Source organism: Oncorhynchus keta, chromosome 2 (genome assembly GCF_023373465.1).
Source record: "Oncorhynchus keta strain PuntledgeMale-10-30-2019 chromosome 2, Oket_V2, whole genome shotgun sequence".
Taxonomy (NCBI): domain Eukaryota; kingdom Metazoa; phylum Chordata; class Actinopteri; order Salmoniformes; family Salmonidae; genus Oncorhynchus; species Oncorhynchus keta.
This window is the reverse complement of record NC_068422.1, coordinates 19,852,065-19,878,414: the sequence shown is the minus strand read 5'-3', so window position 1 is coordinate 19,878,414 and position 26,350 is coordinate 19,852,065. Positions and strand designations below refer to the sequence as shown.

The 26,350-nt window shown below is 45.8% G+C and overlaps 1 protein-coding gene across 9 annotated transcripts in view; it reads right to left on the bottom strand.

Moving 5' to 3' along the window:
* The window catches only part of rnf213b (ring finger protein 213b), a 68,349-nt gene that overhangs the window by 31,488 nt on the left and 10,511 nt on the right, over window positions 1-26,350 (bottom strand). For 8 of the 9 annotated variants that reach the window (XR_004828436.2, XR_004828433.2, XR_004828440.2 and 5 more), the window contains 24 exons: window positions 25,537-25,665; window positions 25,173-25,338; window positions 22,323-22,490; window positions 21,562-21,711; window positions 20,756-21,384; window positions 20,414-20,573; window positions 20,031-20,248; window positions 19,740-19,883; window positions 19,502-19,654; window positions 18,017-19,370; window positions 17,735-17,919; window positions 17,430-17,588; window positions 13,479-17,309; window positions 13,239-13,375; window positions 13,040-13,138; window positions 12,428-12,546; window positions 12,019-12,321; window positions 3,250-3,385; window positions 2,793-2,981; window positions 2,473-2,606; window positions 2,164-2,339; window positions 1,782-1,985; window positions 1,429-1,616; window positions 1,152-1,272 (listed from right to left, as the gene is read on the bottom strand). Coding sequence is in view for 6 of the 9 variants with exons in the window: in XM_035792415.2 (XP_035648308.1) it covers window positions 1,152-1,272; window positions 1,429-1,616; window positions 1,782-1,985; window positions 2,164-2,339; window positions 2,473-2,606; window positions 2,793-2,981; window positions 3,250-3,385; window positions 12,019-12,321; window positions 12,428-12,546; window positions 13,040-13,138; window positions 13,239-13,375; window positions 13,479-17,309; window positions 17,430-17,588; window positions 17,735-17,919; window positions 18,017-19,370; window positions 19,502-19,654; window positions 19,740-19,883; window positions 20,031-20,248; window positions 20,414-20,573; window positions 20,756-21,384; window positions 21,562-21,711; window positions 22,323-22,490; window positions 25,173-25,338; window positions 25,537-25,665 (9,252 nt within the window). In the remaining 3 variants the exon portion in view is untranslated. The remainder of the gene's footprint in view (window positions 1-1,151; window positions 1,273-1,428; window positions 1,617-1,781; window positions 1,986-2,163; window positions 2,340-2,472; window positions 2,607-2,792; window positions 2,982-3,249; window positions 3,386-12,018; window positions 12,322-12,427; window positions 12,547-13,039; window positions 13,139-13,238; window positions 13,376-13,478; window positions 17,310-17,429; window positions 17,589-17,734; window positions 17,920-18,016; window positions 19,371-19,501; window positions 19,655-19,739; window positions 19,884-20,030; window positions 20,249-20,413; window positions 20,574-20,755; window positions 21,385-21,561; window positions 21,712-22,322; window positions 22,491-25,172; window positions 25,339-25,536; window positions 25,666-26,350) is intronic. The other variant, XM_035792382.2, reaches the window with a different exon arrangement.

The window sequence follows — 26,350 nt, the reverse complement described above, 5'->3', positions numbered from 1 at the left end:
TCGGCCACTTGGGTACATTTGGGCAAACTCGTGAGGGACAGCTGGGAGACTTGATACAAAATATTATGTAGATATCTCATTCTTGAATGTATCAGTCTGAAACTTTGCACATGACTGGAAAACACCTAAATTACACCCAGCTTCCTAAATCTAAATGACACCCCCAATCTTTTGCATTTCAAAGATGATGCAACAACAATAGAAAATGCATGTTTTTTTGGTTTTATCTTTTACCAGATCTAATGTGTTATATTCTCCTACATTAATTTCACATTTCCACAAACTTTAAAGTGTTTCCATTCAAATAGTACCATGAATATGCATATTCTTGCTTCAGGTCCTGAGCTACAGGCAGTTAGATTTGGGTATGTCATTTTAGGTGGATATTGAGATGTAGGGTACAAATGCTCACACCACATCAGGAGACCCCTTTTGAGGCTTGGGAAAAATTCACAAAATTTAGATTTGAGTCTAGTTACCCTTTATTCAACTGCAGTTGGCACCTAATATTGTTTGGTTATCGGTGTTTCTGTAGCGCACATGAGATGGAGTTTGCAAAACAAATAATCATGATATATTTCTGTCAGACTACTTTGTAGCTCTAACATTTAATTGAGAAGATTTTTGAGAAAGCCTTTCCATCTACTAGAAGACAGTTAAGCCTATCATTAGCATCACTATATTTTTCCTGTTCCTTCATTGTTTGAAACCTCTGTTTTACTTCATATTATGAGGCATATCTTACCTTTCTTCAAAGTAGCCGATAGCCAAAATCCCACCATAGAAACTTGGAGGCAATTATTTTATAAAGACTTATGCGCTCTCCTGTTCAACTTTCTTTCATTGTCGATCAGCCAAAGGAATTCTTTTATTTATATTAGCAGACCATAAGTTGTTGCATCTTTCCATCTCTCCTCTTTCTAAATTTCTAACCGATATTTCCATCTTGTTCCATGAAATTGCTTGCATGTGCATTTTAGAACAGTGTTTTCCACAAATTGCATTTTGAAACATTTGTGTGTAGGCCTACCAATGTGTGCACATTGCTAGCTTAAAATTGAGCAAATACCTGCGTATACCCTCCACTACACAACTGCAACGGTGGGGGGATCATTATTGCTAATACTATCTAAACCCAACTTCTCACTTACGCTTTGGAGAAGGCTACAGTGTTTCAGAGCCAGATCCTCCAGACTGGGGTCTATCCGTTTCCCCTCAAACAACACCTGCTGGATGAATGCGGCTACTACAAGCATCCCACGCCAAATAGACCTGAAGGACAGAAGAAGTTGAAGAAGGTGACTAATATTTTTTTTTTATCTGTATTTTGACTTTATTTGGTATGAATCAATCTACTGATCAACTAATGAGTCAGTCAGTCAATCAATTAATCAAATAATAACTAACTATATCAATCAATGAATGTACCTGATAGAGTCCAGGTGCTGGAGACAGCCAGGGTTGCAGAGGGAGCTGTACTTCTCACCGAATGCTCTATCCAGACATGGCTGTAGGAGCTCCACTCTGCGTAAGAGGGACTCACACTCTGACAGGGACGTCACAGTCTGCAGCTTGGTCCTCTCCACACAAATTCCAAGGGCCAAAATGTCCTCTAGCTGCCACAAAAAAAGATTGTCATCGTGCTTTCTTTTTTCCTCCAGGTCGTAACATAATTCGTTGAGTGTTGTTCCTTGTGGCCATATGTGACCAGGAAAAACTTCCAGCCCAAGTTAAACTCTTAACTCTGGACCTTATTTACGGTGTAATTGATGTGATCTCACCATGTCTGTGGGCTTTGTGTGTGAGGCCTGCTGTAGAATGTCTGGGGCCAGCTGGGGCTGCAGCAGCAGGATATGGGACAGAGTGTCCAGTCTGGGAGCATAGTGTCTAGCTGCAGCCATCACCCAGGCAGGGGACAGATCAGGGTTAATGGTCATGGAACGCTGGAGTTCAGACACACAGCCCAGCGCCGCTCTGGTGAACACCTGTGTACAGGAACAGGGGTAACCAACTTGAGAAAATATAATGGCAACACTTATGAATGATAATTCATAGTTCATAAATTGTTCATTAATTGACAGTTGTTAGTTTTCCCAATATCTTTTTACTAGACTGTTTTAAAATGTGATGTGAAATGGTATCTCAAGATTCACACAGTCGCACCCTCAGCTCATCTTCAGATTTGATCTTGAAGGAAAGAAGCAGAAAGTCACGCAGGTATCGTTTGTCCAAGTCCAGGTGCTCCTGGTCTGAGAGTTTCCCTATAAGGCTACCGAGCTTGCTACTGGTGGTCGTGCTCACAAACTGGACAATCCTCTGGGTGCTGTCATCCTCTGTGACTGAGAGAGAGTGAGATTCATTAGTTAGACAATACACTCGTAGCATAATATAATTTATTTAATTCTAGATAGTCCCAATACGGACACATGATTGGGGACATAGATAAAGCAGGTAACAAAGGTTGTCACTCACCTGGTATAAACTCTGATTCCTCCCACAGGCTTTGGAAGTGCCTTCTAATGAGCCAACTGAAGGGGGCAGCACAGGGGTGTTCCTCACCACCCAACAGTAAGTAATGTTGCACCAAGACCTCCTGGTCTGACCTACTAGAGAGGAAAAGGGAAATTGAATTATAGAACTATATATCAGTCAGGTATTTTATTTAGTTATTTTCTTAAATTGAAATCAAAAAGGTTATTGGAAAGACTCATAGTGACATTTATACAGACAGATCTCAGCAAGTACAAAACAATCGCCCTTCGGGTACAATACCAATTTACTGAACTGGATACCTGGAGTTTTGTGGTGGTGTAAGGTCCAGAATCTGTCTGTCTGCCAGAATGTCCAACCAAAGCTGTATGAGGGCATGACTGAGGCCAGCAGAGATCAGCAGATCCAGGTTTGCATCCCTGTCCAGAACCTCCACCATATAGGCCAGGACTGGAGTCAGGGTGGACTGCAGACAGCGCCATAGGGTGTGTCTTACAGTGAAGGAATACACAGAGAGAACATATCAGACCCAGGAAGTAATACTAAGGAAAGCATATTCTAATATCAACTATATATGTACAGTGCACATCAGACCCAGGAAGAAATACTAGAGTTGATATAGGAAGATACCTATCTTCTATCCAAGACAATTGTTATTGTTCATGGTCGGTCATATAAGATGGTGTTGGTGCTCGACAACCTTAGAGTTCTACTTTAAATTGTTCTACTTCTAAAGTGTTGTACCAGGTGTTCTACTACCTTAGAGTGCCCCCCTCCTGGAGAGCCTGGCGTTTCTTGGCTTCTCTGTTCACCCACTCCCCTGGATTGTGAACCAGCTCCTCCCTTTGCACCAGGGTCCCTGCCAGTCTACCCAGCAACACGTTCTGGAAAAGAGCTGTAGGGCACATGAAACAGTATTACCGAAAGGGCAGATCAAAATGTACTGGGGGGTTCAAAGTAGAGAAGGGTTGTCAAACTTTTTGGGGGTTGTGTGTTTTTATGGAGGGCAAAGGGGAGGGTAGTGCATTTTTTTCCCTCCTGGTTTACATTCACTCTTCAGCTCGTATTTTCCTTACAAACCCCAGCTTGACTTACTTTTGATATTACACTAATATATTTATTTATATATATATATATGTCACACCTGAGACCTTGTAACACTAACGTGTCACATGACACCGGGGAGGGAAAATGGCTAATTGGGCCCAATTTGGACATTTTCACTTAGGGGTGTACTCACTTTTGTTGCCAGCGGTTTAGACATTAATGGCTGTGTGTTGAGTTATTTTGAGGGGACAGCAAATTTACACTGTTATACAAGCTGAACACTCACTACTTTACATTGTAGCAAAGTGTCATTTCTTCACTGTTGTCACAAAAATGTGAGGGGTGTACTCTTGTGATTTACTGTATATATATAAAGTTGAAGTTGGAAGTTTACAAACACTTAGGTTGGAGTCATTAACTCGTTTTCAACCACCCCACAAATTGCTTGTCAACAAACTATAGTTTTAGTCAGTTAGATTATCTACTTTGTGCATGACACAAGTAATTTTTCCAACAATTGTCTACAGACAGATTATTTCACATATAATTCACTGTATCACAATTCCAGTGGGTCAGAAGTTTACATACACTAAGTTGACTGTGCCTTTAAACATCTTCGAAAATTCCAGAAAATTATGTCATGGTTTCAGAAGCTTCTGATAGGCTAATTGACATCATTTGAGTCAATTGGAGGTGTACCTGTAGATGTATTTTAAGGCCTCTTTGCTTGACATCATGGGAAAATCAAAAGAAATCAGACAATACCTCAGAAAAAAAATTGTAGACCTCCACAAGTCTGGTTTATCCTTGCGAGCAATTTCCAAATGCCTGAAGGTGCCACGTTGATCTGTACAAACAATAGTACGCAAGTATAAACACCATGGGACCACCCAGCCGTCATACCGCTCAGGAAGGAGACTCATTCTGTCTCCTAGAGATGAACGTACTTTGGTGCAAAAAGTGCAAATCAATCCCAGAACAACAGTAAAGGACCCTGTGAAGATGCTGTAGGAAACGGGTACAAAAGTACCTATATCCACAGTAAAACGAGTCCTATGTCGACATAACCTGAAAGGCCACTCAGCAAGGAAAAAGCCACTGCTCCAAAACCGCCATAAAAAAGCCGGACCACGGTTTGCAACTGCACATGGGGCTAAAGATCGTACCTTTTGGAGAAATGTCCTCTGGTCTGATGAAACAAAAATAGAACTGTTTGGCCATAATAACCATCGTTATGTTTGGAGGAAAAAGGGGGAGGCTTGCAAGCCCAAAGAACATCATCCCAACCGTGAAGCATAGGGGTGGCAGCATCATGGTGTGGGGGTGCTTTGCTGCAAGAGGGACTGGTGTACTTCACAAAATAGATGGATTCAAGAGGAAGCAAAATTGTGTGGATATATTGAAGCAACATCTCAAGACATCAGTCAGGAAGTTAAAGCTTGGTTGCAAATGGGTCTTCCAACTGGACAATGACCCCAAGCATACTTCCAAAGTTGTGGCAAAATGGCTTAAGGACAACAAAGTCAAGGTATTGGAGTGGCCATCACAAAGCCCTGACCTCAATTCTATAGAACATTTGTGGGCAGAACTGAAAAAGTGTGTGCGAGCAAGGAGGCCTACAAACCTGACTCAGTTACACCAGCTCTGTCAGGAGGAATGGGACAAAATTCACCCAACATTAATGTGGGAAGCCTGTGTAAGGCTACCTGAAACATTTGACCCAAGTTAAACAATTTCAAGAATTTTTACTAGGATTAAATGTCAGGAATTGCGAAAAACTGAGTAGAAATGTATTTGTCTCAGGTGTATGTAAAGTTCCAAGCAGCAGGCAGCTGTATACTCTGCACTGACAGACAAGACCCTGAAAAATAAAGACATTGTCACCTTGTCTGATGACTTGAAAGTGGCAGAGGAGGTCCTCCAGGTGCTCAAACCCCTCAAAACGGTTACAACCCTATTGAGCACTGAAACAGTCTGTGTCCATGATCCTACCTCTGAAAACAAGGATTCTACAATCCTTGGCCCCAAGTGAGGAAGACCGCACCACCACTAATGTACAGGACTACCTTCATAGATCTACTTCACTGGATCCAAGGATCAAGTCCCTGTCTCACCTAGACCCTTCCCTACGCCAGAGGACATACAGTGATCTCACCACTGACATTGTGGCCACTGAAGAGGTAAAAGAAAATGAGTGAATGACTTAAATAATAAATATACTGCAGTCTAATCTTAGTCTATGCTATTGCTATTAGAATTATTCATTTTGATTTGGAATAATGGCTTTTATAAAATGTTATTGTCACAATTATAAACTCAGCAAAAAAAGAGGGTCCTGAAAAAGGGATGTTTGTCTATCAAAGATAATTTGTAAAAATCCAAATAACTTCACAGATCTTCATTGTAAAGGGTTTAAACACTGTTTCCCATGCTTGTTCAATGAACCATAAACAATTAATGAACATGCACCTGCGGAACAGTCGTTAAGAAACGAACAGCTTACAGACAGTAGGCAATTAAGGTCATAGTTATGAAAACTTAGGACACTAAAGAGGCCTTTCTTCTGACTCTGACAAACACAAAAATAAAGATGCCCAGGGTCCCTGCTCATCTACGTGAACATGCCTTAGGCATGCTGCAAGGAGGCATGAGGACTGAAGATGTGGCCAGGGCAATGCATTACAATGTCCGTACTGTGAGACGCCTAAGACAGCGCTACAGGGAGACAGGATGGACAGCTGATCGTCCTCGCAGTAGCAGACCACGTGTAACAACACCTGCACAGGATCGGTACATTCGAACATCACGCCTGCGGGACAGGTACAGGATGGCAACAACAACTGCCCGAGTTACACCAGCAACGCACAATCCCTCCATCAGTGCTCAGACTGTCCACAATAGGCTGAGAGAGGCTGGACTGAGGGCTTGTAGGCCTGTTGTAAGGCAGGTCCTCACCAGACATCACCGGCAACAACGTCGCCTAAGGGCACAAACCCACCGTCGCTGAACCAGACAGGACTGGCAAAAAGTGTTCTTTACTGACGAGTCCCGGTTTTGTCTCACCAGGGGTGATGGTCGGATTCGGGTTTATCGGCGAAGGAATGAGCGTTACACCGAGGCCTGTACTCGGGATCGATTTGGAGGTGGAGAGTCTCATGGCAGGCAATCTCAATGTTGTGTGTTACAGGGAAGACATCCTCCCTCATGTGGTACCCTTCCTGCAGGCTTATCCTGACATCACAATGCCACCAGCCATACTGCTCGTTCTATGCGTGATTTCCTACAATACAGGAATGTCAGTGTTCTGCCATGGCCAGCAAAAAGCCAGGATCTCAATCCCATTGAGCACGTCTGGGACCAGTTGGATTGGAGGGTGAGGGCTTGGACCATTCCCCTCAGAAATGTCCGGGAACTTGCAGGTGCCTTGGTGGAATAATGGGATTACATCTCACAGCAAGAACTGGCAAATCTGGTGCAGTCCACGAGGAGGAGATGCACTGCAGTATTGTTATGGGATTTTTTTTTAATCAATAATGACTAAATGGGGTATACTGCTCTATAACTGGCAAGAATTCTACCCTGTCTTTCTTGTAGTATTAAATACTGTTTGTTCATTAGGAAGGGGTTATATGGCATGTACCTAGGAAGAAAGGAATGTATGTGGGGGTAGAAAGAGAACGGAGGGGAGCATTAACCTATGTTGGAACCGACCGGGATTTAAATCTGTGGAGATAAGAGAGGACAGGGAGAGCTCCTCCAGAGTTCTAGTGTCTGCAGGAGCCTGGTACTGTCAGCTGAGGGGTTATAAACTGTGGTGAGACTCATGAGAAAATCCCTATGTTGGTGTGTATGTATGTGCGTAGTTTAGGATGGTATAAAAGGAATGTATTTGTAAAAACTTGAGAGCTCTCGCAAATAAATTTGGATCTGATCAATTGTGAGCTGGGAATTCTGTCTGTTTTATTTTATTTAAGATCAGAACTTTACAACCTCTGGGTATCAGACAGAGAAAGATAATTGGAATTTATGAACATTGATTACAAAATTACTTGAAAAGTACTTAATGCAGCTGGTGGTCACACCAGATACTGACCCCCCCCCAATCCCCCCCTTTGTTCAGGGACACATTATTACATTTCTGTTCGTCACATGTCTGTGGAACTTGTTCAGTTTGTCTGTTGAATCTTGTTATGTTCATGCAAATATTTACACATGTCAAGTTTGCTGAAAATAAATGCAGTTGACAGCGAGTATTTTTTTTGTTGCTGAATTTAGTTCTATGAAATATGAAAATATATAATTAGTTAGTTTAATAGATCAAGTAATTTTTTTCTGCAGGGTCAAGCCACAGAGCCGACAGCAGCAGACTGAGGCATCTCCTCCATAAAATAATTTGGCCATGAAGGAGCTTTTCGGGGAGACCTTTGCGAGCAAGGACACGGGCAAGACGTTTGCCAACTGTATCAACAAGGAGGAGGCATCCCACAGGGCAGCAAGTGTCATTCCAGTGGATGGTGATCCACTGACATGGTGGAAAATCAATGAGTGTAAATACTCTCACATTGCTATGACGGCAAGACGTAACCTGGCTGTGCCTGGCACTTCAGATCCTAGCGAGAGGGTGTTCTCCACGGCAGGAGACATAGTGACTGCAAAGAGGTCTACCCTCTCCCCAGACAATGTAGTCATCCTCATCTCTTTGAAAAATGATTTGAATTTATAAGCGCAGGTCTGCTTTGCTTTCTTTCTTTTTTTACGATGTGGACACAGGCTATTTTTTTCATTTACTATTGTTCAAAGGAAGAAGGTATCATGCCTCATATTGCACTTAAATTTAACAATTGAGTATTGAATATTTTATTTTAAGATTTTATTTAAAAATTGAAAAGTTCCTTCTTTAAGTGTTCTTTAAGTAATAAATGGAAAGCAAAGTTATTTGTCTCCCTTTTTTTCTGATCTGAAAAATGATCCGATCCATTATACACACACCCAGTCAAAAGTTTGTTCACACTTACTGAGCACTTAGGTGGGTTTTTCTTCATTATTATTATTTTCTACATTTGTAGAATAATAGTGAAGACATCAAAACAAAGGGTGGCTACTTTGAAGAATCTCAAATATATTTGGATTGGACCAAGCGGCGTGTCAACAGGCAGGTGAAGCAACAGCGGCAGCAGGAGATACGTAATAAGGAATTCTGGACATGGGAGGAAATCCTCGACGGGAGAGGACCCTGGGCTAAACCAGGGGAGTGTAGCCGCCCCAAGGTGCAGCAGGAGAAGAGGCAACAGGAGCAGCCCAAAGAGGAGTACGGTTTGGACTACAAGAGTATGGACTATACTTCTTGGCAGGAGATAGACAGGTGGGCGGTCGACCCAGGGAGAGTGCCGGAGCCCGCCTGGGATTCGATGGAGCAGTGCGCGGAAGGTTATCAGATAATGGAGTTGGCGAAGCAAGCACGGCGCGGCGCGGACGGAAGCCCGAGAGTCAGCCCCAAAGATTTCTTGGGGGGGGACTCACAGGGAGTAGGGCTACACCAGGTAGGAGATCTGCGCAAACTCCCTGTGCTTACCGGGGGGCTAGTGAGACCGGGCAGGCACCGTGTTATGCTTTGGAGCGCACGGGTGCATCCCCAATGCGGGTGCATAGCCCGGTGCGGTACATTCCAGCTCCTCGTATCGGCCGGGCTAGAGTGGGCATCGAGCCAGGTAAGGTTGGGCAGGCTCGGTGCTCAAGAGCTCCAGTGCGCCTGCACGGTCCGGTCTATCCAGTACCACCTTCACGCACCAGCCCTCCGGTGGCAGCTCCCCGCACCAGGCTTCCTGTGCGTGTTCTCGGCCCAGTCCCACCAGTGCCAGCACCACGCATCAGGCCTACAGTGCGCCTCGCCTCTCCAGCGCTGCCGGAGTCTCCCACCTGTTCAGCGCAGCCAGAGCCTTCCTCCTCTACAGCGCTGCCGGAGTCTCCCGCCTATCTTGCGCTGCCAGAGCCTTCTTCATCTCCAGCGCTGCTGGAGTCTCCCGCCTGTTCAGCGCAGCCGGAGCCTTCCTCCTCTACAGCGCTGCTGGAGTCTCCTGCCTGTTCAGCGCAGCCAGAGCTGCCAGCCTGCATGGAGCAGCCAGAGCCGCCAGTCAGCGTGGAGCAGCCAGAGCCGCCAGTCAGCATGGAGCAGCCAGATCCGTCAGTCTGCCAGGATCCGCCAGTCAGCCAGACTCTTCCAGATCCGCCAGTCAGCCAGACTCTTCCAGATCCGCCAGTCAGCCAGACTCTTCCAGATCCGCCAGTCAGCCAGACTCTTCCAGATCCGCCAGTCAGCCAGACTCTTCCAGATCCGCCAGCCTGCCAGGATCTGCTGGAGCCAACTACCTGCCTGAGCTTCCTGGGCTGGGCTTCCTCTCAGTGCTGGGCTTCCTCTCAGTGCCGGGCTTCCTCTCAGTGCCGGGCTTCCTCTCAGTGCCGGGCTTCCTCTCAGTGCCGGGCTTCCCCTCAGTGCCGGGCTTCCCCTCAGTCCCGAGCTGCCCCTCAGTCCCGAGCTGCCCCTCAGTCCCGAGCTGCCCCTCAGTCCCGAGCTGCCCCTCAGTCCCGAGCTGCCCCTCAGTCCCGAGCTGCCCCTCAGTCCAGTGGGGTTCTGGGTGAGGACTACTAAGCCATGGTCGGAGGCGAGGGTGGACTATCCTAGGACGCGAGGAGGAGGGACTAAGACATTGATTGAGTGGAGTCCACGTCCCGCGCCGGAGCCGCCACCATGGACAGACGCCCACCCGGACCCTCCCCTATTGTTTTGCTGTGCGCCCGGGAGTCCGCACCTTAGGGGGGGGGGGTTCTGTCACGCCCTGGTCGTAATATATTGTGTTTGTCTTCATTTATTTGGTCAGGCCAGGGTGTGACATGGGTTTATTGTGATGTGTTTTGTCTTGGGGTTTTGTTGGGTGTGTGGCTTAGTGGGGTTTAGTGGGGTTATCTAGCAAAGTCTATGGCTGTCTGGAGTGGTTCTCAATCAGAGGCAGGTGTGTATCGTTGTCTCTGATTGGGAACCATATTTAGGCAGCCATATTCTTTGAGTGTTTTGTGGGTGATTGTTCCTGTCTTTGTGTTTGCACCAGATAGGGCTGTTTCGGTTTTCACATTTCATTATTTTGTAGTTTCTTTATGTATAGTTTTTTCCTTCATTAAAATATCATGAATCATCATCACGCTGCATTTTGGTCCGACTCTCCTTCTCCACAAGAAAGCCGTTACAATGATTCCATATGTGTTATTTAAGTTTGTTTTCACTATTCTACAATGTAGAAAATAGTACAATAAAATGTTTTTTTTAAACTTGAATGAATAGGTGTCCAAACTTCTGACTAGTACTATATATAATTTCTTATTAAAATATGAATGAATATCATACAGTAGACACCGAAGCCTATAGTCCTTTACATGCAATGGCCTGATACATTTAGTGCTCAAATCTCTGCCAGCTGAACCGTGAGGTGGACAATAATTGTTTTAGGAAAGTACCCTCCCAAAAAATAGTCTGTAAAGTTTTGCATATGCTACACATAAAGACTCTGGCAAGTGTTCTAGTCCAGTGTCACTTTGATTATGGCTGCACATCATGGTTCACCAGCAGCCCCAAACATCTCAAGAATAACCTACCAACCAAACAAGCTTAAAATAATTGTACTTAAACTCCTCCCCTCATACTCTGTAGGTTGAGCATTTTTTGGTCTCTATCTCTAATATGTCTGTATTTATGTAATTGTATATGTATTCAATGTAAATAATAGGGACCACAATGGAAATAAGTCCCCAAATGTATTGTGCAATCCCGGTCACTTCTTATCTTTGTGTATATATGTCTTTTTTAAACTTGCAAGTAAAATCAATCAATCCAAAATGTGCAGCGGCCAATTGATGAATGGAAAGAAACATCTGTTACAAAACACCAACAAGTTGAATGAGATGCATTTTCTGTTTGTCAAAATTGACAGTCTATTTATTGTGGTATTGAAGTGCCCGAAGTTGGTATGCTTTGTTTATCGGTTGTGTGGTGCATTGGCACAGAAAACTGATGGTGGAAAATTTGTTGCATATATTTTATATCATTATAAATATGACATCAAAATGTTGGAAATCTGATTTCCCCCTGTTCATTGTCTGCAGCCGACTCTGATTGTAGTGTAATGAAACAGGCAGGGAGAGTTAGCTCGTCAGTCGTGGTCGGCGAACCCTAAACCTTACCTTCTGGCCCGTAGCCCTGCGTGGCATCGACTGTGCCACAAATCGACTGTGCCCCCCCCCCCAGTAAATTTCGATCTGTGCCTAACCTTTCACTTCACTGTAGACAGTATATGCAGTACACTCAGACAGTTTTCCACTGTGTTTGTATACTTTAGTAACATGATGGCTGTATGTGAGAATCACATCGAAAACAGCAATAAAGAGCAATGAAGTTCAAGAGCAGTAAAATAATGTCAAGGACTGTCTATTTACCTCCCATCTCTCCGTGGTTCTCTCCAAGAAGCCCCAGCAGTATGTTCATGCGCTGCATGCTCCTGGAGGTCAGGTCATTGGGGTCTCTCAGCAAACCCACTGCTTTCTGAACGCAGGACCTCACCAGGGATAAACTGTGCAGGTGTGCCGTGTCTGCTTGGGCATTAACAGACTCACAGGTCTCTATACCTGACTGTGCAGGTGGGACAAGCTTGCTGATTGGCATTCCGCAGAAAACTGACAAGTTCAAGCTCATGTCTTCTGTGTCCCTGAGGTCATCAATGTGCACTGAAAGCCAGACACCTGGAAACAAAACAAACCATAAACACACACATATTAATGGATATATGCAATAGTCAACAGCACATCACTGTACATTAGCCTTGCCAGACTGGAAACTGTAACTCACCTCCTTGGAAGCCTATGTACTGAGAACCTCCACTCTGAATGCGGGACAGCTTGGTGATGAAGACCACATAACAGGACTGATCTGACTCCAGTGTTATCAGGTAGTTCAGTGTGCAGTACCTGGTCACACACAGTGTGATAAGGTTAGTTTCACTGAGGGATTGCAACAACTCTATCTATTCAGCACTGGATTGACCCACTATTTTTAACCACATAGATGAACTTTTAAACAAATATTATAATTAGCCAATTTTGTTTAAAGAAGCAACAGTATATGAAATATTTTTGCATTGTAATTTCAGAGAATGTCCAAAATATGTCTACATTAATAGTGGAATGATAGTGTTAAAAAAACAAAAATGCCCAAAACATTATTTGGCCCACACAAAACTGCATTCTAATGGTGCAGCCTTCTTATTGGACCGTCTCTTGTTGCCAAGTTGACTGGGGCCAGCAAAGGACAAGCGTCCAAGAGTTGTGTTGAAGGCAGGCTGTGTTGTTGCAATTTACCTAATTTCCACAAGGGGCCAGTGTTTAACATAGTATTGGTCATAGTGTTAAAAGATTACTAATTGAGAACATCTCAAACAAAATCAGATACAAAAAAAAGTACTTTGCTGATGCTATCAGCTCGTCGCTACAGTGCGAGTCCTCTATGTCCATCTGAACGACCAGAATACGGATGGATGGACCAGCATCTTGTAGGAAGGCGCTAAAGCAGTCAAGGAGAGACAATGTGAGAATGATGAAAACAGCTCGAGAGAAAAACATAAGTGTATAACTTGTGGTGTTAAGATATAGTGGTGTTGTACCGTATCTTGCTGCAGAAGGAGACCTCTGTGTCAAATTGGTGAAGAGACAGCAGGAGGAACGTTTGGGTGTGCAGGCCCAGAGCGTGAGCCAACCCTCGCACGTCAGATTTGGTGAGCAAACTGGAGAATGTGGTGACCTTACAAAATGGAAGAATAAACAGTGTTGGTGAAGTAAACTGGTACTGTAAACTGTACTGGTATTATTTGGGTTCACAACTCATTTTATGTTACTCTACTTACTTCAATAAACTTGCTGGAGTTCTCTGACGACAAGTGGCTCTTCATGAAGTCCCTTAGTGAGTGTTTATGCTGATGATGAAAGTACATCTTCTGAAGTTTCTCTTTCTCCTGATTTCCGAAGTCTGTATACTTCAGCCTTAGCACTGAGTCAGGTGTGGCACAATTCAACAGGTAACCCTTGGCTGATTCAAATACCCTCTCTTCCTCATCTGTCCCTTTAGACGGACTGTTTCCTGTCTCCACATAATCTTTATCTGCATCCATTGCCATGTAATCATCATCTACTTTGCTATTGGTAGGTGTGCATGCCAGTTCTCCATCTTGATCATCTACCACCTCCATGAGAACATTATCCTCATCCATTGAAATGTTCTTCTCTTCATCATCAGCATCCATATCCATAACACAAGGATCAGCCCCTTCTTTCTGTCTGTGCTCACCTGTCTCATTTGCTTCCACATCCCCCAGAGGCTCATCTCCTTCATCCTTGTGTTGCTGATCCACAGCCGGATCCCTCTGATGCTCCCTACTCTCCAGGGCCTGCAAGAGAGCACTGGCACAGGCATCCCCATGGAAACCAACAAAAACATCAGACAGTTGGAAATCTTCTGACATCGCAGTGCCAGAGAAGTCCTGCACCCACTCTTTGAGTTTGGCCAGAACCCTGTGCTGCCAGGGAGTCAGGTCTGTGCTTCTGTCCACCCTGTGTTTTTCCAGCCTGTTGATGAGTGGCACTGGGAATTGTGTGTAGACCTTCATCTGGTCCTCTATCACCACCAGCCTGAAGTCCCTGTGGACACGACACTTTACCCTGTGGGACCCCAGCCCCAGATCCACATACTGCTGCCCACTCAGGTAGACATAGTACTGGTTCAAGGCATCGTACAGGCTCTCATAGAGGTTCTGTAGGTTCAGAAGGATAACAGTACGGCCTGTTTCCATGCAGGTCTTCACCCGGTTCACGTTTCGGCATATCTGGGCATATTCCTGATCCTTGGGAAAGCCTGAGCCAAACACAATCTCAGGGGATGCATAGTCTGCCATGGCAAATACTTGCTGCTGAAGGATATGGAGGGCTGCATTGTTGGTGGTGAGAAGAAGGAGGTACCGGCTTTCTTGGTTGTTGTCTCGGGCAAGATTTTGTTCAACCATTTGCAGAGTACTTGGTCTGGGAACTTCTCTGAGGTTCTGGGAGACATCTTGGAAGAAAATGACAGGATCAAAGTCTTCAGGTTGTCCACTGAAGTTACGCAAGATGGCTTCTGCCAACTCTCTGTCGTTTGGTTCTTTTTCTGAACATTTGACTGTAGCAAAAAGCATTTTCACCAGACTGTAATAGTCTCTGAGACCAAAGAACTGGTTCTTCGCTGTCTCTTTACAAATATTCAAAAAGGCCTTCGCTAACAGTGGAAAGAGGTGTTTGATTTTCAGAAGAATTGGGATGGAGGATGAGCAGATCCCTTTGGCTGTTTCCACCAGCTCATCCTCACTCGGATCCCACCGAGACACAAAGATCCCCCTGTTCATCTTTGCCGGGTCCAGAGCCCAGTTTGAGATCCCAACAAACCCAACCTTCATGTATGGGTCTGGCCTGTCATTGTCAATGCAGCCATCCTCCAAGAGGGGATGAAGGGTCTTCAAGGGCATCTGTGGGGAGTCTTCTGCTAACCCAATCTCATCCAGCACCACCACTGACACATACTCATCCATGTTTTTGTCTTTCTGGAATCGGGCACAGTTCCTGAAAGTTCCGATGATGCCCTCAGGGCTGGAGTGAGGACTGCACTGGAAGGAGACCATGTGCACCTGCTTGAGCTTCTGGAAGAGGCTACAGTGGGAAGCTTGGCCCTGCATGGCATCCGCAACCACCGTCTTGGCCAGGGACTTAGAGCTCCCTGGTTTGCCAACCAGAAAGAGTGGAATCCTGAGCTCAATGCAGACCACCATGAGGAACACGTTCTCTTTGAGCGCTATGTTCTTGGCCACTGTCTCCCTTGTCTCGATGTTCTCGAGGAAGAAGTCTTGACATGACGAAATCACCTGCTGCAGTGATTCTGGGGTGTTCAGCGGTTCTGGGAAGTGTTGACTGATAGCTGATAAGTACTGCTTCTTTGAAACCAGAGATGGGTAGTAGCACACTCCCACTGCAAGTGCCAGGCACTTCAAAGTCTTCTGAACACTGGAATCATTGGAATCAGGGAACAGGTCGTTGCTATGGTGGTAAAACCATACTAGCACCTTTATGGACCTCTCCACGTCTCTCAGACTCACAAAACTGCACTCGTTCTTTCGATTACGCATGTAACTTTGAGAGGCTGCCAACACACCTGATATTACATTGCCACACGCCACAGGCAAATCATGATCCTTGGCTTGCTTTTGGACAATCTGTCTGATGTAGGAGAGCTCAGTGGAATTGCTCAACTGACCAAAGTCCCAGACCAAAGGAGCCATGCTAGGAGGCAGTGGATGGACCCGGTACACTAGCTGCCTCAAAGGGACTTTGCCAAGACAGTCTTCTGTTTCTCCTGCCTTCACTCTGTATCCCAACCCAGCACGTTCCAAGCGCTCCACCATTTCAGGAGAGTGCCTCCGATAAGGGTTGCAGGCAGCGATTATCTTTAGGCCAGTATTCGCCTTCAGGGGCTGTCCTTGCACAGTTCTGTCACACAGAACTTCTTTTATAGCAAAGATGGATTCCGTGGTGTTGGCTTCGTCGAAAAACAAAACAGTGTCCAGTTTGTGTGTTTTCAGGTTGATATCTGCCTGTCTCTCTGCCTCCCTCACCTTTCTGTAGATCATCTCAGCTGTGGTTCCACCATGCACTTTTACCAGCTTCATGTTTTCTACCTCTCTGTCTTCCCTCTGGAGATCACAGAGGAAACGGACCAATCGGGTCTTCCCACAGCCGGTCTCTCCCATGATGATGACAGGGATTCCACAACGGAACCTCATGTGAATGGCTAGCATCTTCATCACGTTATCAGCAGTGAGCTCATAGGTCGGGTCTGGATCAAATGTCCCCTTCATCATCCCTTTCTTGGCACCAACAACACGTGAAATCCTCTTGATCTTTTCTGCTCTGGGCAAACCGTCAAAGTCTTCAGTGAGCGAGATCCCTTGCCGCTGAAGGCCCTGTAGAAGTTCATGAGTCATCACATCTCCCATCAACACTGCATGGCTCTGAGGATCAACTGCATTGAGAGTGTTTCCCACAGGACTTCTCATCACATGAAAGCCCAGGAATGACATCGAGAAGCGGTCCGCATTGAAGAAAATGTATGGATGAGACTCGCGTTCCCAACGCTTACGAATGGTCAAACGGGCCAGAAGGTCATCTCCTTGGTTGTCATCAAGGAGCAGAGAGGGACTCTGGTCAGAAGTGTCCATAGACGGTGAAGCAAAATCCCGTGCCATCCGGATCATGAATTTCACAATGAAGCCCTTGAAACCCCGCAGGTGTTCAGCAAGGAAGTCTGGGTCACAGAAAACGGACTTCTCACAGTCTTTCAACTGCAAATTTAGGAACCAGGTGAAGTTTTTGAGCTCAGCCCATGATGGATCTTTCAATCCACAGTTTGCCAGAAGGTGATGTAGACAGTCAATAGGATCCCCCTCTCTGGATCCTTCCCGGTGATAAAATGGATCCAGGTTCTCATTTCTGTTGAATCGTTTCAGGAACTGATAAGGCCTCTGAATCCCTCCACTGGCAAACTCCTGCTCATCCATCAGTGGGTCCAAGGTTCTCCGTTTTGTCAACAACAACTTCTTCACCTCCTTCGGTGGTCTGCATTGGATGGTAGGTAGAATGTCAAGAAGTCCAACTCTCATCTATGGAAAAAACAAGATCACATTACATATATGAGGAAGGATAGAAACAGATGAGACCCATGAAAATCATATTCCAAAAGAGGTCTGGGTAGTATTAATAGCAATAGTCGTGAGTCCTACCTCCTTAGTGTGTGGTTGGTTCTGAAGGGTTGGGTATGGTCTCAGAACCTCAACTGCTATCAGATGAGCTACATTTCTTCTCCAAAGCATTCCCTTGTTGTCACTCAAACATCCCAGAACCAGTAAGTGGAACAGGAACTCTTCTAGACCGACATTAACCTGAAATTCAACAGAATCGTCTTCATTGATTCTCTGCAGAGTATTACCATGATTTCATGTGCACAAATAGTGACCGTTTGATGCATCCTTATACACGATCATTACACATAAAAGAAACAGCTGTAGACCTCCACCTGTAGACCTACCGCAGCAGTGTCAATGTGAAGCAGCACAGGGTCCTGCTCCCTCAACAGTACCAGTCTCTCTGACAGGGTATGTATGAATGAGTCTAGATCAACCCGTGGCTCTATCAGTCTGATCCTAACATGCTGGGCCTTGGTTGAAGTCTGCTGGAACTTCTCAAACAGTCGGTCCACATAAAGGGATTTCCCTATTGCAAAAAATGACAGAACACTATATAGTATAAGGTAAATATTTGTATAAAACAAGTACATTCTTGTAACAGATATTACAATAATTTTCCTTACCAACTGCAGGGCGAGTGGACGAGACAACCCAGACGGACAGTTTGTCTGGATAGATGAGTGAGACAGAGCTGTGTTGGAACGGAACAGTAAAGTGGTGACGGAGATATCTTCTGGCATTTTCTGCAGTGATGCCCACTCCTGCCTGTACTTTGTGGTTGCTGAAGAAAGAGGGCACGTATCTGTGCTGGTGCATCACTGGGCTGGTAATCACCAGGCGGTAATGGTGGCCCGCACTTCTCTCCAGGTCCTCGAATAGCTCACCAACGGCCACACTGACATCGTACCCCAGGAGGCCTGGGTTGACCAGGGTGTAGATCTTCTGCTGGCTCCCTACGGCACCATCGCCCCGGCCCAGGGCTCGACTGAGGAAGATCTCCACCTGTTCCTCTGTGGTATCCTCTCTGCAGACCAGAACTTCATCAGTGGACGGCAGAGGCTGATCTGGGCTCTCCATGTAGAAGGACAGAGTGATGCTCAGGACCTCTGTGGCTGGGCAGAGGACGAGGTTGGGCTTCCCTTCTTGGAGTGAAGGAGGCAGCTTCCTCTTGACATCCTGTTGGTTCATTTCTGAGAGGCAGGAGAGGAAGCGAGCCAGAGTAGTGATGTCTACATGCTGCATGAGGTACTTTGGCATGTCCTCTTTAAATCGCCTCCACAGGTCCTCCAGACCTTCCTCAGCCTCCTCCTCATTTGCATCACTCTGGGCCATAGGTGAGAGTTCTTTTACCTCATCTTCCTCAGTATCTGAGAACTCAATCATATCATATACTTCTTCAACATTGCTCTCGATATTTTCGTCATTGTACCCCCATCTTTTGTCAACGTTGTGTCCAATCGATCTAAAGTCCATAGAACGTCCAGAATCATCTTCATCATCCTCTTCCCACACTGCTGGATTGCCAGAAAGTGTCCCTGACAACACCTCTGTTACCGTGGCGAAGGCCTCTCTGACATCATTCAGCGTGCACTCAGCCTTAATGGGAGACAGCAGGTGCCACACCTGTTGAGGAACACAGGCCTGCCTCTCACACACGCTGTAGATCCACCTGCACAGGTAAACCACCTGCTCAGATGTGTAGTGGTTCAGCGTGTGGAATTGGGAACGTTTCTCGCTGATGAAAGCACACCATTCTTTATGGCAGGTCTCCATGGAGCGACACAGGGACTGGAGCTGTTCTGTCACCTCCCCACTGTACACCATCTCTTTACCCCGCAGGGAGGAGAACGTGACTCGGATGCATGGCTGCTTCTCCTGGCTACACTGTACCTGGGCTCGACACTCCCGGAAAAGCATGTTGCCAGTAGACTGCATTTGGAGGAGGATGCAGCCCAGTCTCTGAACTCCCTCAAAGACCTAGCGACAGGGAGTTTAAATATTTCATGAACTTTTCAGACCAGAAAACAAATCTGTCATGTTGCTATTGTTATGTTCTTGTTGTGATACAGTAGGGCTCAATGGTAAAGGCATCATTGAAATCAACTGACCTGGGTGAACCTGTTGACATGCTCCTTGCCATGCTCTCCTTTGGATGACATGAGCATCAGCTTATTCTGCAGCTCCAGTAGCTCCTCCAGGTTATAGCTCTTCACCTCATGGTCCTTCCTCACTCTGACCACCAGCAGGCTCTGCAGACATCTCTACAAACAGGAAGAAGAAGACGTGTATTTCATGGTTCATGTTGATTGATGTCAGATCTGTGCTCATTTGAGACATTCCACTCACCCTGTCTGTGTGTGTCTCAGACCAGCCCACGTGGTATACCCCCTGTGCATTAATCGCTGAGGCCAAGGAGAGAGAGGACTGCTCCACAGACCCATGGGTCTCCCTCAGTCCCTTCAGCCAGCCCAGCAAATGACAAGAGTCCCTCTAGAATACACATACCGGTATATCAGTGTGAACATGGTATGGTTACTATACACACCCAAGGATTACAGAACAGTCACCTTAGGTCTCCCAAAAACAGGACAAAGTACCTTTAATATTGAATTCAAAGAATGGAGAGAAAGTAATCACCAATTTGGCAGGGAGTTTCTTGTCTCTTTGTAGGGTGTCCCACACCTGTCTAGCAGAGATCATGAACTCCTCAAACCCAGCCTTGGGGGAGAGAGAGTAGAGCAAAGGACTGTAGCCCATCACCGCATCATGGAAACAGGCCACTCGGTCGATCTCTGTGTCATTCTCTCCAGCCGAGATGGAGGCCAGGTCCACAAACACTTTCACGTCACTCATATCTGTTCAATGTAAATAAACAGTAAAAGAAGAGACTTTCAACTTAGATTAAGTCCCCTTTTGAATGCCAAACTCAACCATAATTGCTGAATGGCCAACCATAATGGCTGAAATGGACAGTGGTGTTGGACCGTGTTATTGGATAACAGTGTTGGCCAGTGTCTTACTACAGAGTTGGTCCTGGACCCAGCTGACCAGAGTATGGCTGTCTAGGAACACCTCTAGACATGCAGTGTGCTGCGGGGTGACCATAGACAGCTGCTGCTTGGCACGGATGAGGTCATCACTGAGTGACCCCAGGACCCTCATCTTGAACGAGTCGTCCTCCTGTATGTTACATGACACAATTAATTACAAAGTATAGAACTGTTATAGAATAGAGAAAATCAGAGAAGATAATGCAGTGTATACACCTTCTGGCAGAAATTGCAATCATAAACATTAACAACACTATTTCATATTAACAACACCATTATGAAACCTCTATGATAAAGTGACTGCTTTATTACCAGTTGGGTGAGACTGTGGATCTTACTGAAGTCTCCTCTAAGATCCATCCTCTCAGCGATCCTCAGGACTGCACTGGCCGAGGCTACTGCCTGATGGACCTGACGATACTCCTGGATCTGGCCCAGCCTGACCTCCACCCAGCCTTGTTCCAGTTCCTGGTACCCCTGCAGCCTCCCAGACATCAGCCCCAGCTCCCTCCTCATCTGAAACCCCTCTCCCTGGTCCCCTGATGCATTCAGTGCATGGTCGATCTCCTCAAAGGTGGCAAGCGACATAGCGATCCTAAGGCCTAGCTGACAGAAGCCACTCAACCGGGGTTTCCAGATGATGTCGCAGACCTGTGTGAGGGTCATTGGTACAGGGATAGGTCTAGTAAGGTCTTCATTGGCTACCTCTAACGACCCGTCCACCCAGGAGCGAAGCAGCAGGTTACTGTCACCCAGCTCGTGCATCTCCCTGGCCATCTCCAGAACCCCTTGGCTAGCACTGTACCACAGAACCAGCCCTGGGGGTGTCTGCTGCTCATCCCCCTTCTTCATACAGCAGGGCTGGACCACCACCAGCTTGTTCAGGCTCACTGTTTGGAAGTCAGCTCTGTGTTGGTCTTCCAGAGTGGAGATCTCTGGAGCTGGTGAAAAGAGATAAACATGTTGAATCATACTGTACTACATCATAGCTGAGAGAATACCTTGGCCAACCATTCTCTCTCTGATTACATTTCTTTTGATGACTTACTGCATCTCTGTGACTTTGCATCTGTACAGTATCTTATTACATTCTATTGCTGAGAAATTCAGTTTCTCACCTGTGATGTTCTCTGAGACCTTGCCCATCATCTTGATGAGTGTGTCCACGTGCTCTCGTTGCTGGTAGAAGGCCTGGAGGTCTTTCTCTCTTTGAGCCAGGATCACCTCAGCATCAGCAGGAACATTCTCCAGCTTAGCAGGCCTCTTATCTGTGGAAGACCAGACCAGCTGTCATGCACTGATTTGTTTCACCTGTCCTTGTGCTTGTCTTCACCCCGCTCCAGGTGTTGCCCATCTTCCCCAATATCCCCAGGTACTACCTGTGTTTTCTGTCTGTCTGTGCCAGTTTGCTTTGTTTGTTCAAACCTACAAGCGCTTTGCCCTTGCTCCTGCTATAGTCCCTGTTTTCTAGTTTCCCAGTTTTGACCATTCATGACCCTTACTGCCATCCTGTACCTTTGCCCCACTACTCTGGAATACCGACCTCTGCCTGACCTGACCATGAGCCCGCCTTCTGTCCTGTACCTTACACCCTCTATGGATTATTGAACCCTGCCTGCCTTGACATGCTGTTTTGCCTTGTTTTTTTCAACACATACTGGGTCATACTTTAAAACATGATACCAGCAGGAGAGCATGCCAGGTGGAACAAAGTGAAAAAAACCTTAGCAACTGCAGAACTCGACTCAGAGATCATTCTGTGATGTTTGCACATAATTTTCATTCACGGAGAGATTTTTTAGGTAACACGTTGAGAACATTGAACTTAATCCATTACCATCATCTAAGTCCGTGTATTGAGAGATATGATGGCACTTACACTGGCGGTATATCTGTTTGAACTGCTCTCTGTGTTTCAGGGTGGTCTGAAGATGTCCCACAGGTACATGACCCAGACACAGAGCCTCTACCAGGGAGGCCAGGGCACTCCGACAGCCTCCGATCACCTCACCAGCCTCAGCATCCACCTGGATCACTTTCCAGTCCCCTGGAAAAGAGTCAGGTATCTGTAAGTATAAACATCAGCTACCTGCATAAACATCCAAATCAGGATCTCTAAAAATAAGGGTAAAACTCCATCACACTCCATCATAAGGCCTACATAAGGCTGTCATAATCTTTAAAAGTAACTTCCTCACCATTTTAGATAAGCATGCTCCGTTCAAAAAAATGCAGAACTAAGAACAGATATAGCCTTTGGTTCACTCCAGACCTGACTGCCCTCGACCAGCACAAAAACATCCTGTGGCGGACTGCAATAGCATCGAACAGTCCCCGCGATATGCAACTGTTCAGGGAAGTCAGGAACCAATACAAGCAGTCAGTCAGGAAAGCTAAGACCAGCTACTTCAGGCAGAAGTTTGCATCCTGTAGCTCCAACTCCAAAAAGTTCTGGGACACTGAAGTCCATGGAGAACAAGAGCACCTCCTCCCAGCTGCCACTGCACTGAGGCTAGGTAACACGGTCACCACCGATAAATCCATGATTATCGAAAACTTCAACAAGCATTTCTCAACGGCTGGCCATGCCTTCCGCCTGGCTACTCCAACCTCGGCCAACAGCTCCGCCCCCCCTGCAGCTACTCGCCCAAGCCTCTCCAGGTTCTCCTTTACCCAAATCCAGATAGCAGATGTTCTGAAAGAGCTGCAAAACCTGGACCCGTACAAATCAGCTGGGCTTGACAATCTGGACCCTCTATTTCTGAAACTATCCGCCGCCATTGTCGCAACCCCTATTACCAGCCTGTTCAACCTCTTTCATATCGTCTGAGATCCCCAAGGACTGGAAAGCTGCCGCAGTCATCCCCCTCTTCAAAGGGGGAGACACCCTGGACCCAAACTGTTACAGACCTATATCCATCCTGCCCTGCCTATCTAAGGTCTTCGAAAGCCAAGTCAACAAACAGGTCACTGACCATCTCGAATCCCACCGTACCTTCTCCGCTGTGCAATCTGGTTTCCGAGCCGGTCACGGGTGCACCTCAGCCACGCTCAAGGTACTAAACGATATCATAACCGCCATCGATAAAAGACAGTACTGTGCAGCCGTCTTCATCGACCTTGCCAAGGCTTTCGACTCGGTCAATCACCATATTCTTATCGGCAGACTCAGTAGCCTCGGTTTTTCGGATGATTGCCTTGCCTGGTTCACCAATTACTCTGCAGACAGAGTTCAGTGTGTCAAATCGGAGGGCATGCTGTCCGGTCCTCTGGAAGTCTCTATGGGGGTGCCACAGGGTTCAATCCTCGGGCCGACTCTTTTTTCTGTATATATCAATGATGTTGCTCTTGCTGCGGGCGATTCCCTGATCCACCTCTACGCAGACGACACCATTCTATATACTTCCGGCCCGTCCTTGGACACTGTGCTATCTAACCTCCAAACGAGCTTCAATGCTATACAACACTCCTTCCGTGGCCTCCAACTGCTCTTAAACGCTAGTAAAACCAAATGCATGCTTTTCAACCGTTCGCTGCCTGCACCCGCACGCCTGACCAGCATCACCACCCTGGATGGTTCCAACCTTGAATATGTGGACATCTATAAGTACCTAGGTGTCTGGCTAGACTGTAAACTCTCCTTCCAGACTCATATCAAACATCTCCAATCGAAAATCAAATCAAGAGTCGGCTTTCTATTCCGCAACAAAGCCTCCTTCACTCACGCCGCCAAACTTACCCTAGTAAAACTGACTATCCTACCGATCCTCGACTTCGGCGATGTCATCTACAAAATTGCTTCCAACACTCTACTCAGCAAACTGGATGCAGTTTATCACAGTGCCATCCGTTTTGTCACTAAAGCACCTTATACCACCCACCACTGCGACTTGTACGCTCTAGTCGGCTGGCCCTCGCTACATATTCGTCGCCAGACCCACTGGCTCCAGGTCATCTACAAGTCCATGCTAGGTAAAGCTCCGCCTTATCTTAGTTCACTGGTCACGATGGCAACACCCATCCGTAGCACGAGCTCCAGCAGATGTATCTCACTGATCATCCCTAAAGCCAACACCTCATTTGGCCGCCTTTCGTTCCAGTTCTCTGCTGCCTGTGACTGGAACGAATTGCAAAAATCGCTGAAATTGGAGACTTTTATCTCCCTCACCAACTTCAAACATCTGCTATCTGAGCAGCTAACCGATCGCTGCAGCTGTACATAGTCTATCGGCAAATAGCCCACCCATTTTTACCTACCTCATCCCCATACTGTTTTTATTTATTTACTTTTCTGCTCTTTTGCACACCAATATCTCTACCTGTACATGACCATCTGATCATTTATCACGCCAGTGTTAATCTGCAAAATTGTAATTATTCGCCTACCTCATGCCTTTTGCACACAATGTATATAGACTCCCCCTTTTTTTCCTACTGTGTTATTGACTTGTTAATTGTTTACTCCATGTGTAACTCTGTGTTGTCTGCTCACACTGCTATGCTTTATCTTGGCCAGGTCGCAGTTGCAAATGAGAACTTGTTCTCAACTAGCCTACCTGGTTAAATAAAGGTGAAATAAAAAAAAATATTTAAAAAAAATTCAAAAACACTAAGATATGTAAGCAATTGGCATATATAAACCATGGTACATATCAATAGATAAGATTACACTAGTGGAGATATTGTAACTATGACTGTTCAGACTGATTGATTGAGACATGAGGTATACCATGAGACAGGAGGTGGTTGAGGGAAGACTGGGGGTCCAGCAGGTGACCAACAGGGTCGTTCTCAAACCGGGCCGCTGACTCAACCACGATTGAAGACAGGACAGAGGGGGGGAGCACCTTAGACAGGGGGTACAGCATTCGCATAAGGTCCCCCTCTTTCCCATCCTGAAAATGAGAAATAACTCATCAATAACAATCATGATCACACTCACTCACTTATTCTCTCACTCAATTTCTGGCTCACTCATTCACTCACTCACTTATTCTCTCACTCAATTTCTGGCTCACTCATTCACTCACTCACTAGTAATGATAATTCTGACTGTCTTACAGGCAGCTTTTGTAAAGATGGATGCCACTAACCTGACAGATGTTCTTGATGGCAGAGCGACACAGTTCCTGAAAGCAGGTCTTTATGGTAGCATGGCTCTTCCCTATAGCTTCCACTGATGTCTCAAGGCAGCACACCACCACCTTGTCCATATCACTGGCCTGTGGAGCAAAGAGAAAATGATTGACCTCAGGGGGATATAGGGCTGGGTTATTTATACTATGTGGGGAGGAGTATATATTTGTAATTTTCTTTGTATTCTACCACAAAAGGACATGTTTGACTTTCAGAATAATATATTGGTCAAGCTCAGACAATTAAATCCCATAGTTATTGCATTATCCTAACAGGCTTGATAATAGGGTGGAAATTTGGAGTCTAAATAATCAATAGCTTTGCGGGTGATTGAGATTACGCTAGAATAATGGTAAACACGTGAAGAGGGTTTAAACGTATATATTAAATATATTTTAACATTTTTAAAATGTGATACATTTTCTATATAATTTAGCCTAACAAGGTGGAAATGTATGAGTGAGACAAACAGACTAGCATCATGAAACATGGAAAAATAGATGAAACCAAGTGTTTATATTTACTTAGCTTTGCACCATTGTTTTCCCACCAAACAAATTATGACACTTCCTGAATGTGCTGTCATTGTGGGAAGAGGCTGTTTTCTAAGGAGAATTTTTGCAAACTAACTGGGTGGAAAGTGTAATCAGGGACACAGAAAATGTTAAATACAAAAATAAACCTTTTTTTAACTAGGACTATAAAATAGCAGAGGTGGGACAAAGTCACAATTATTCGAGTCACAAGATCCAAGTCGAGTCCCAAGTAGAT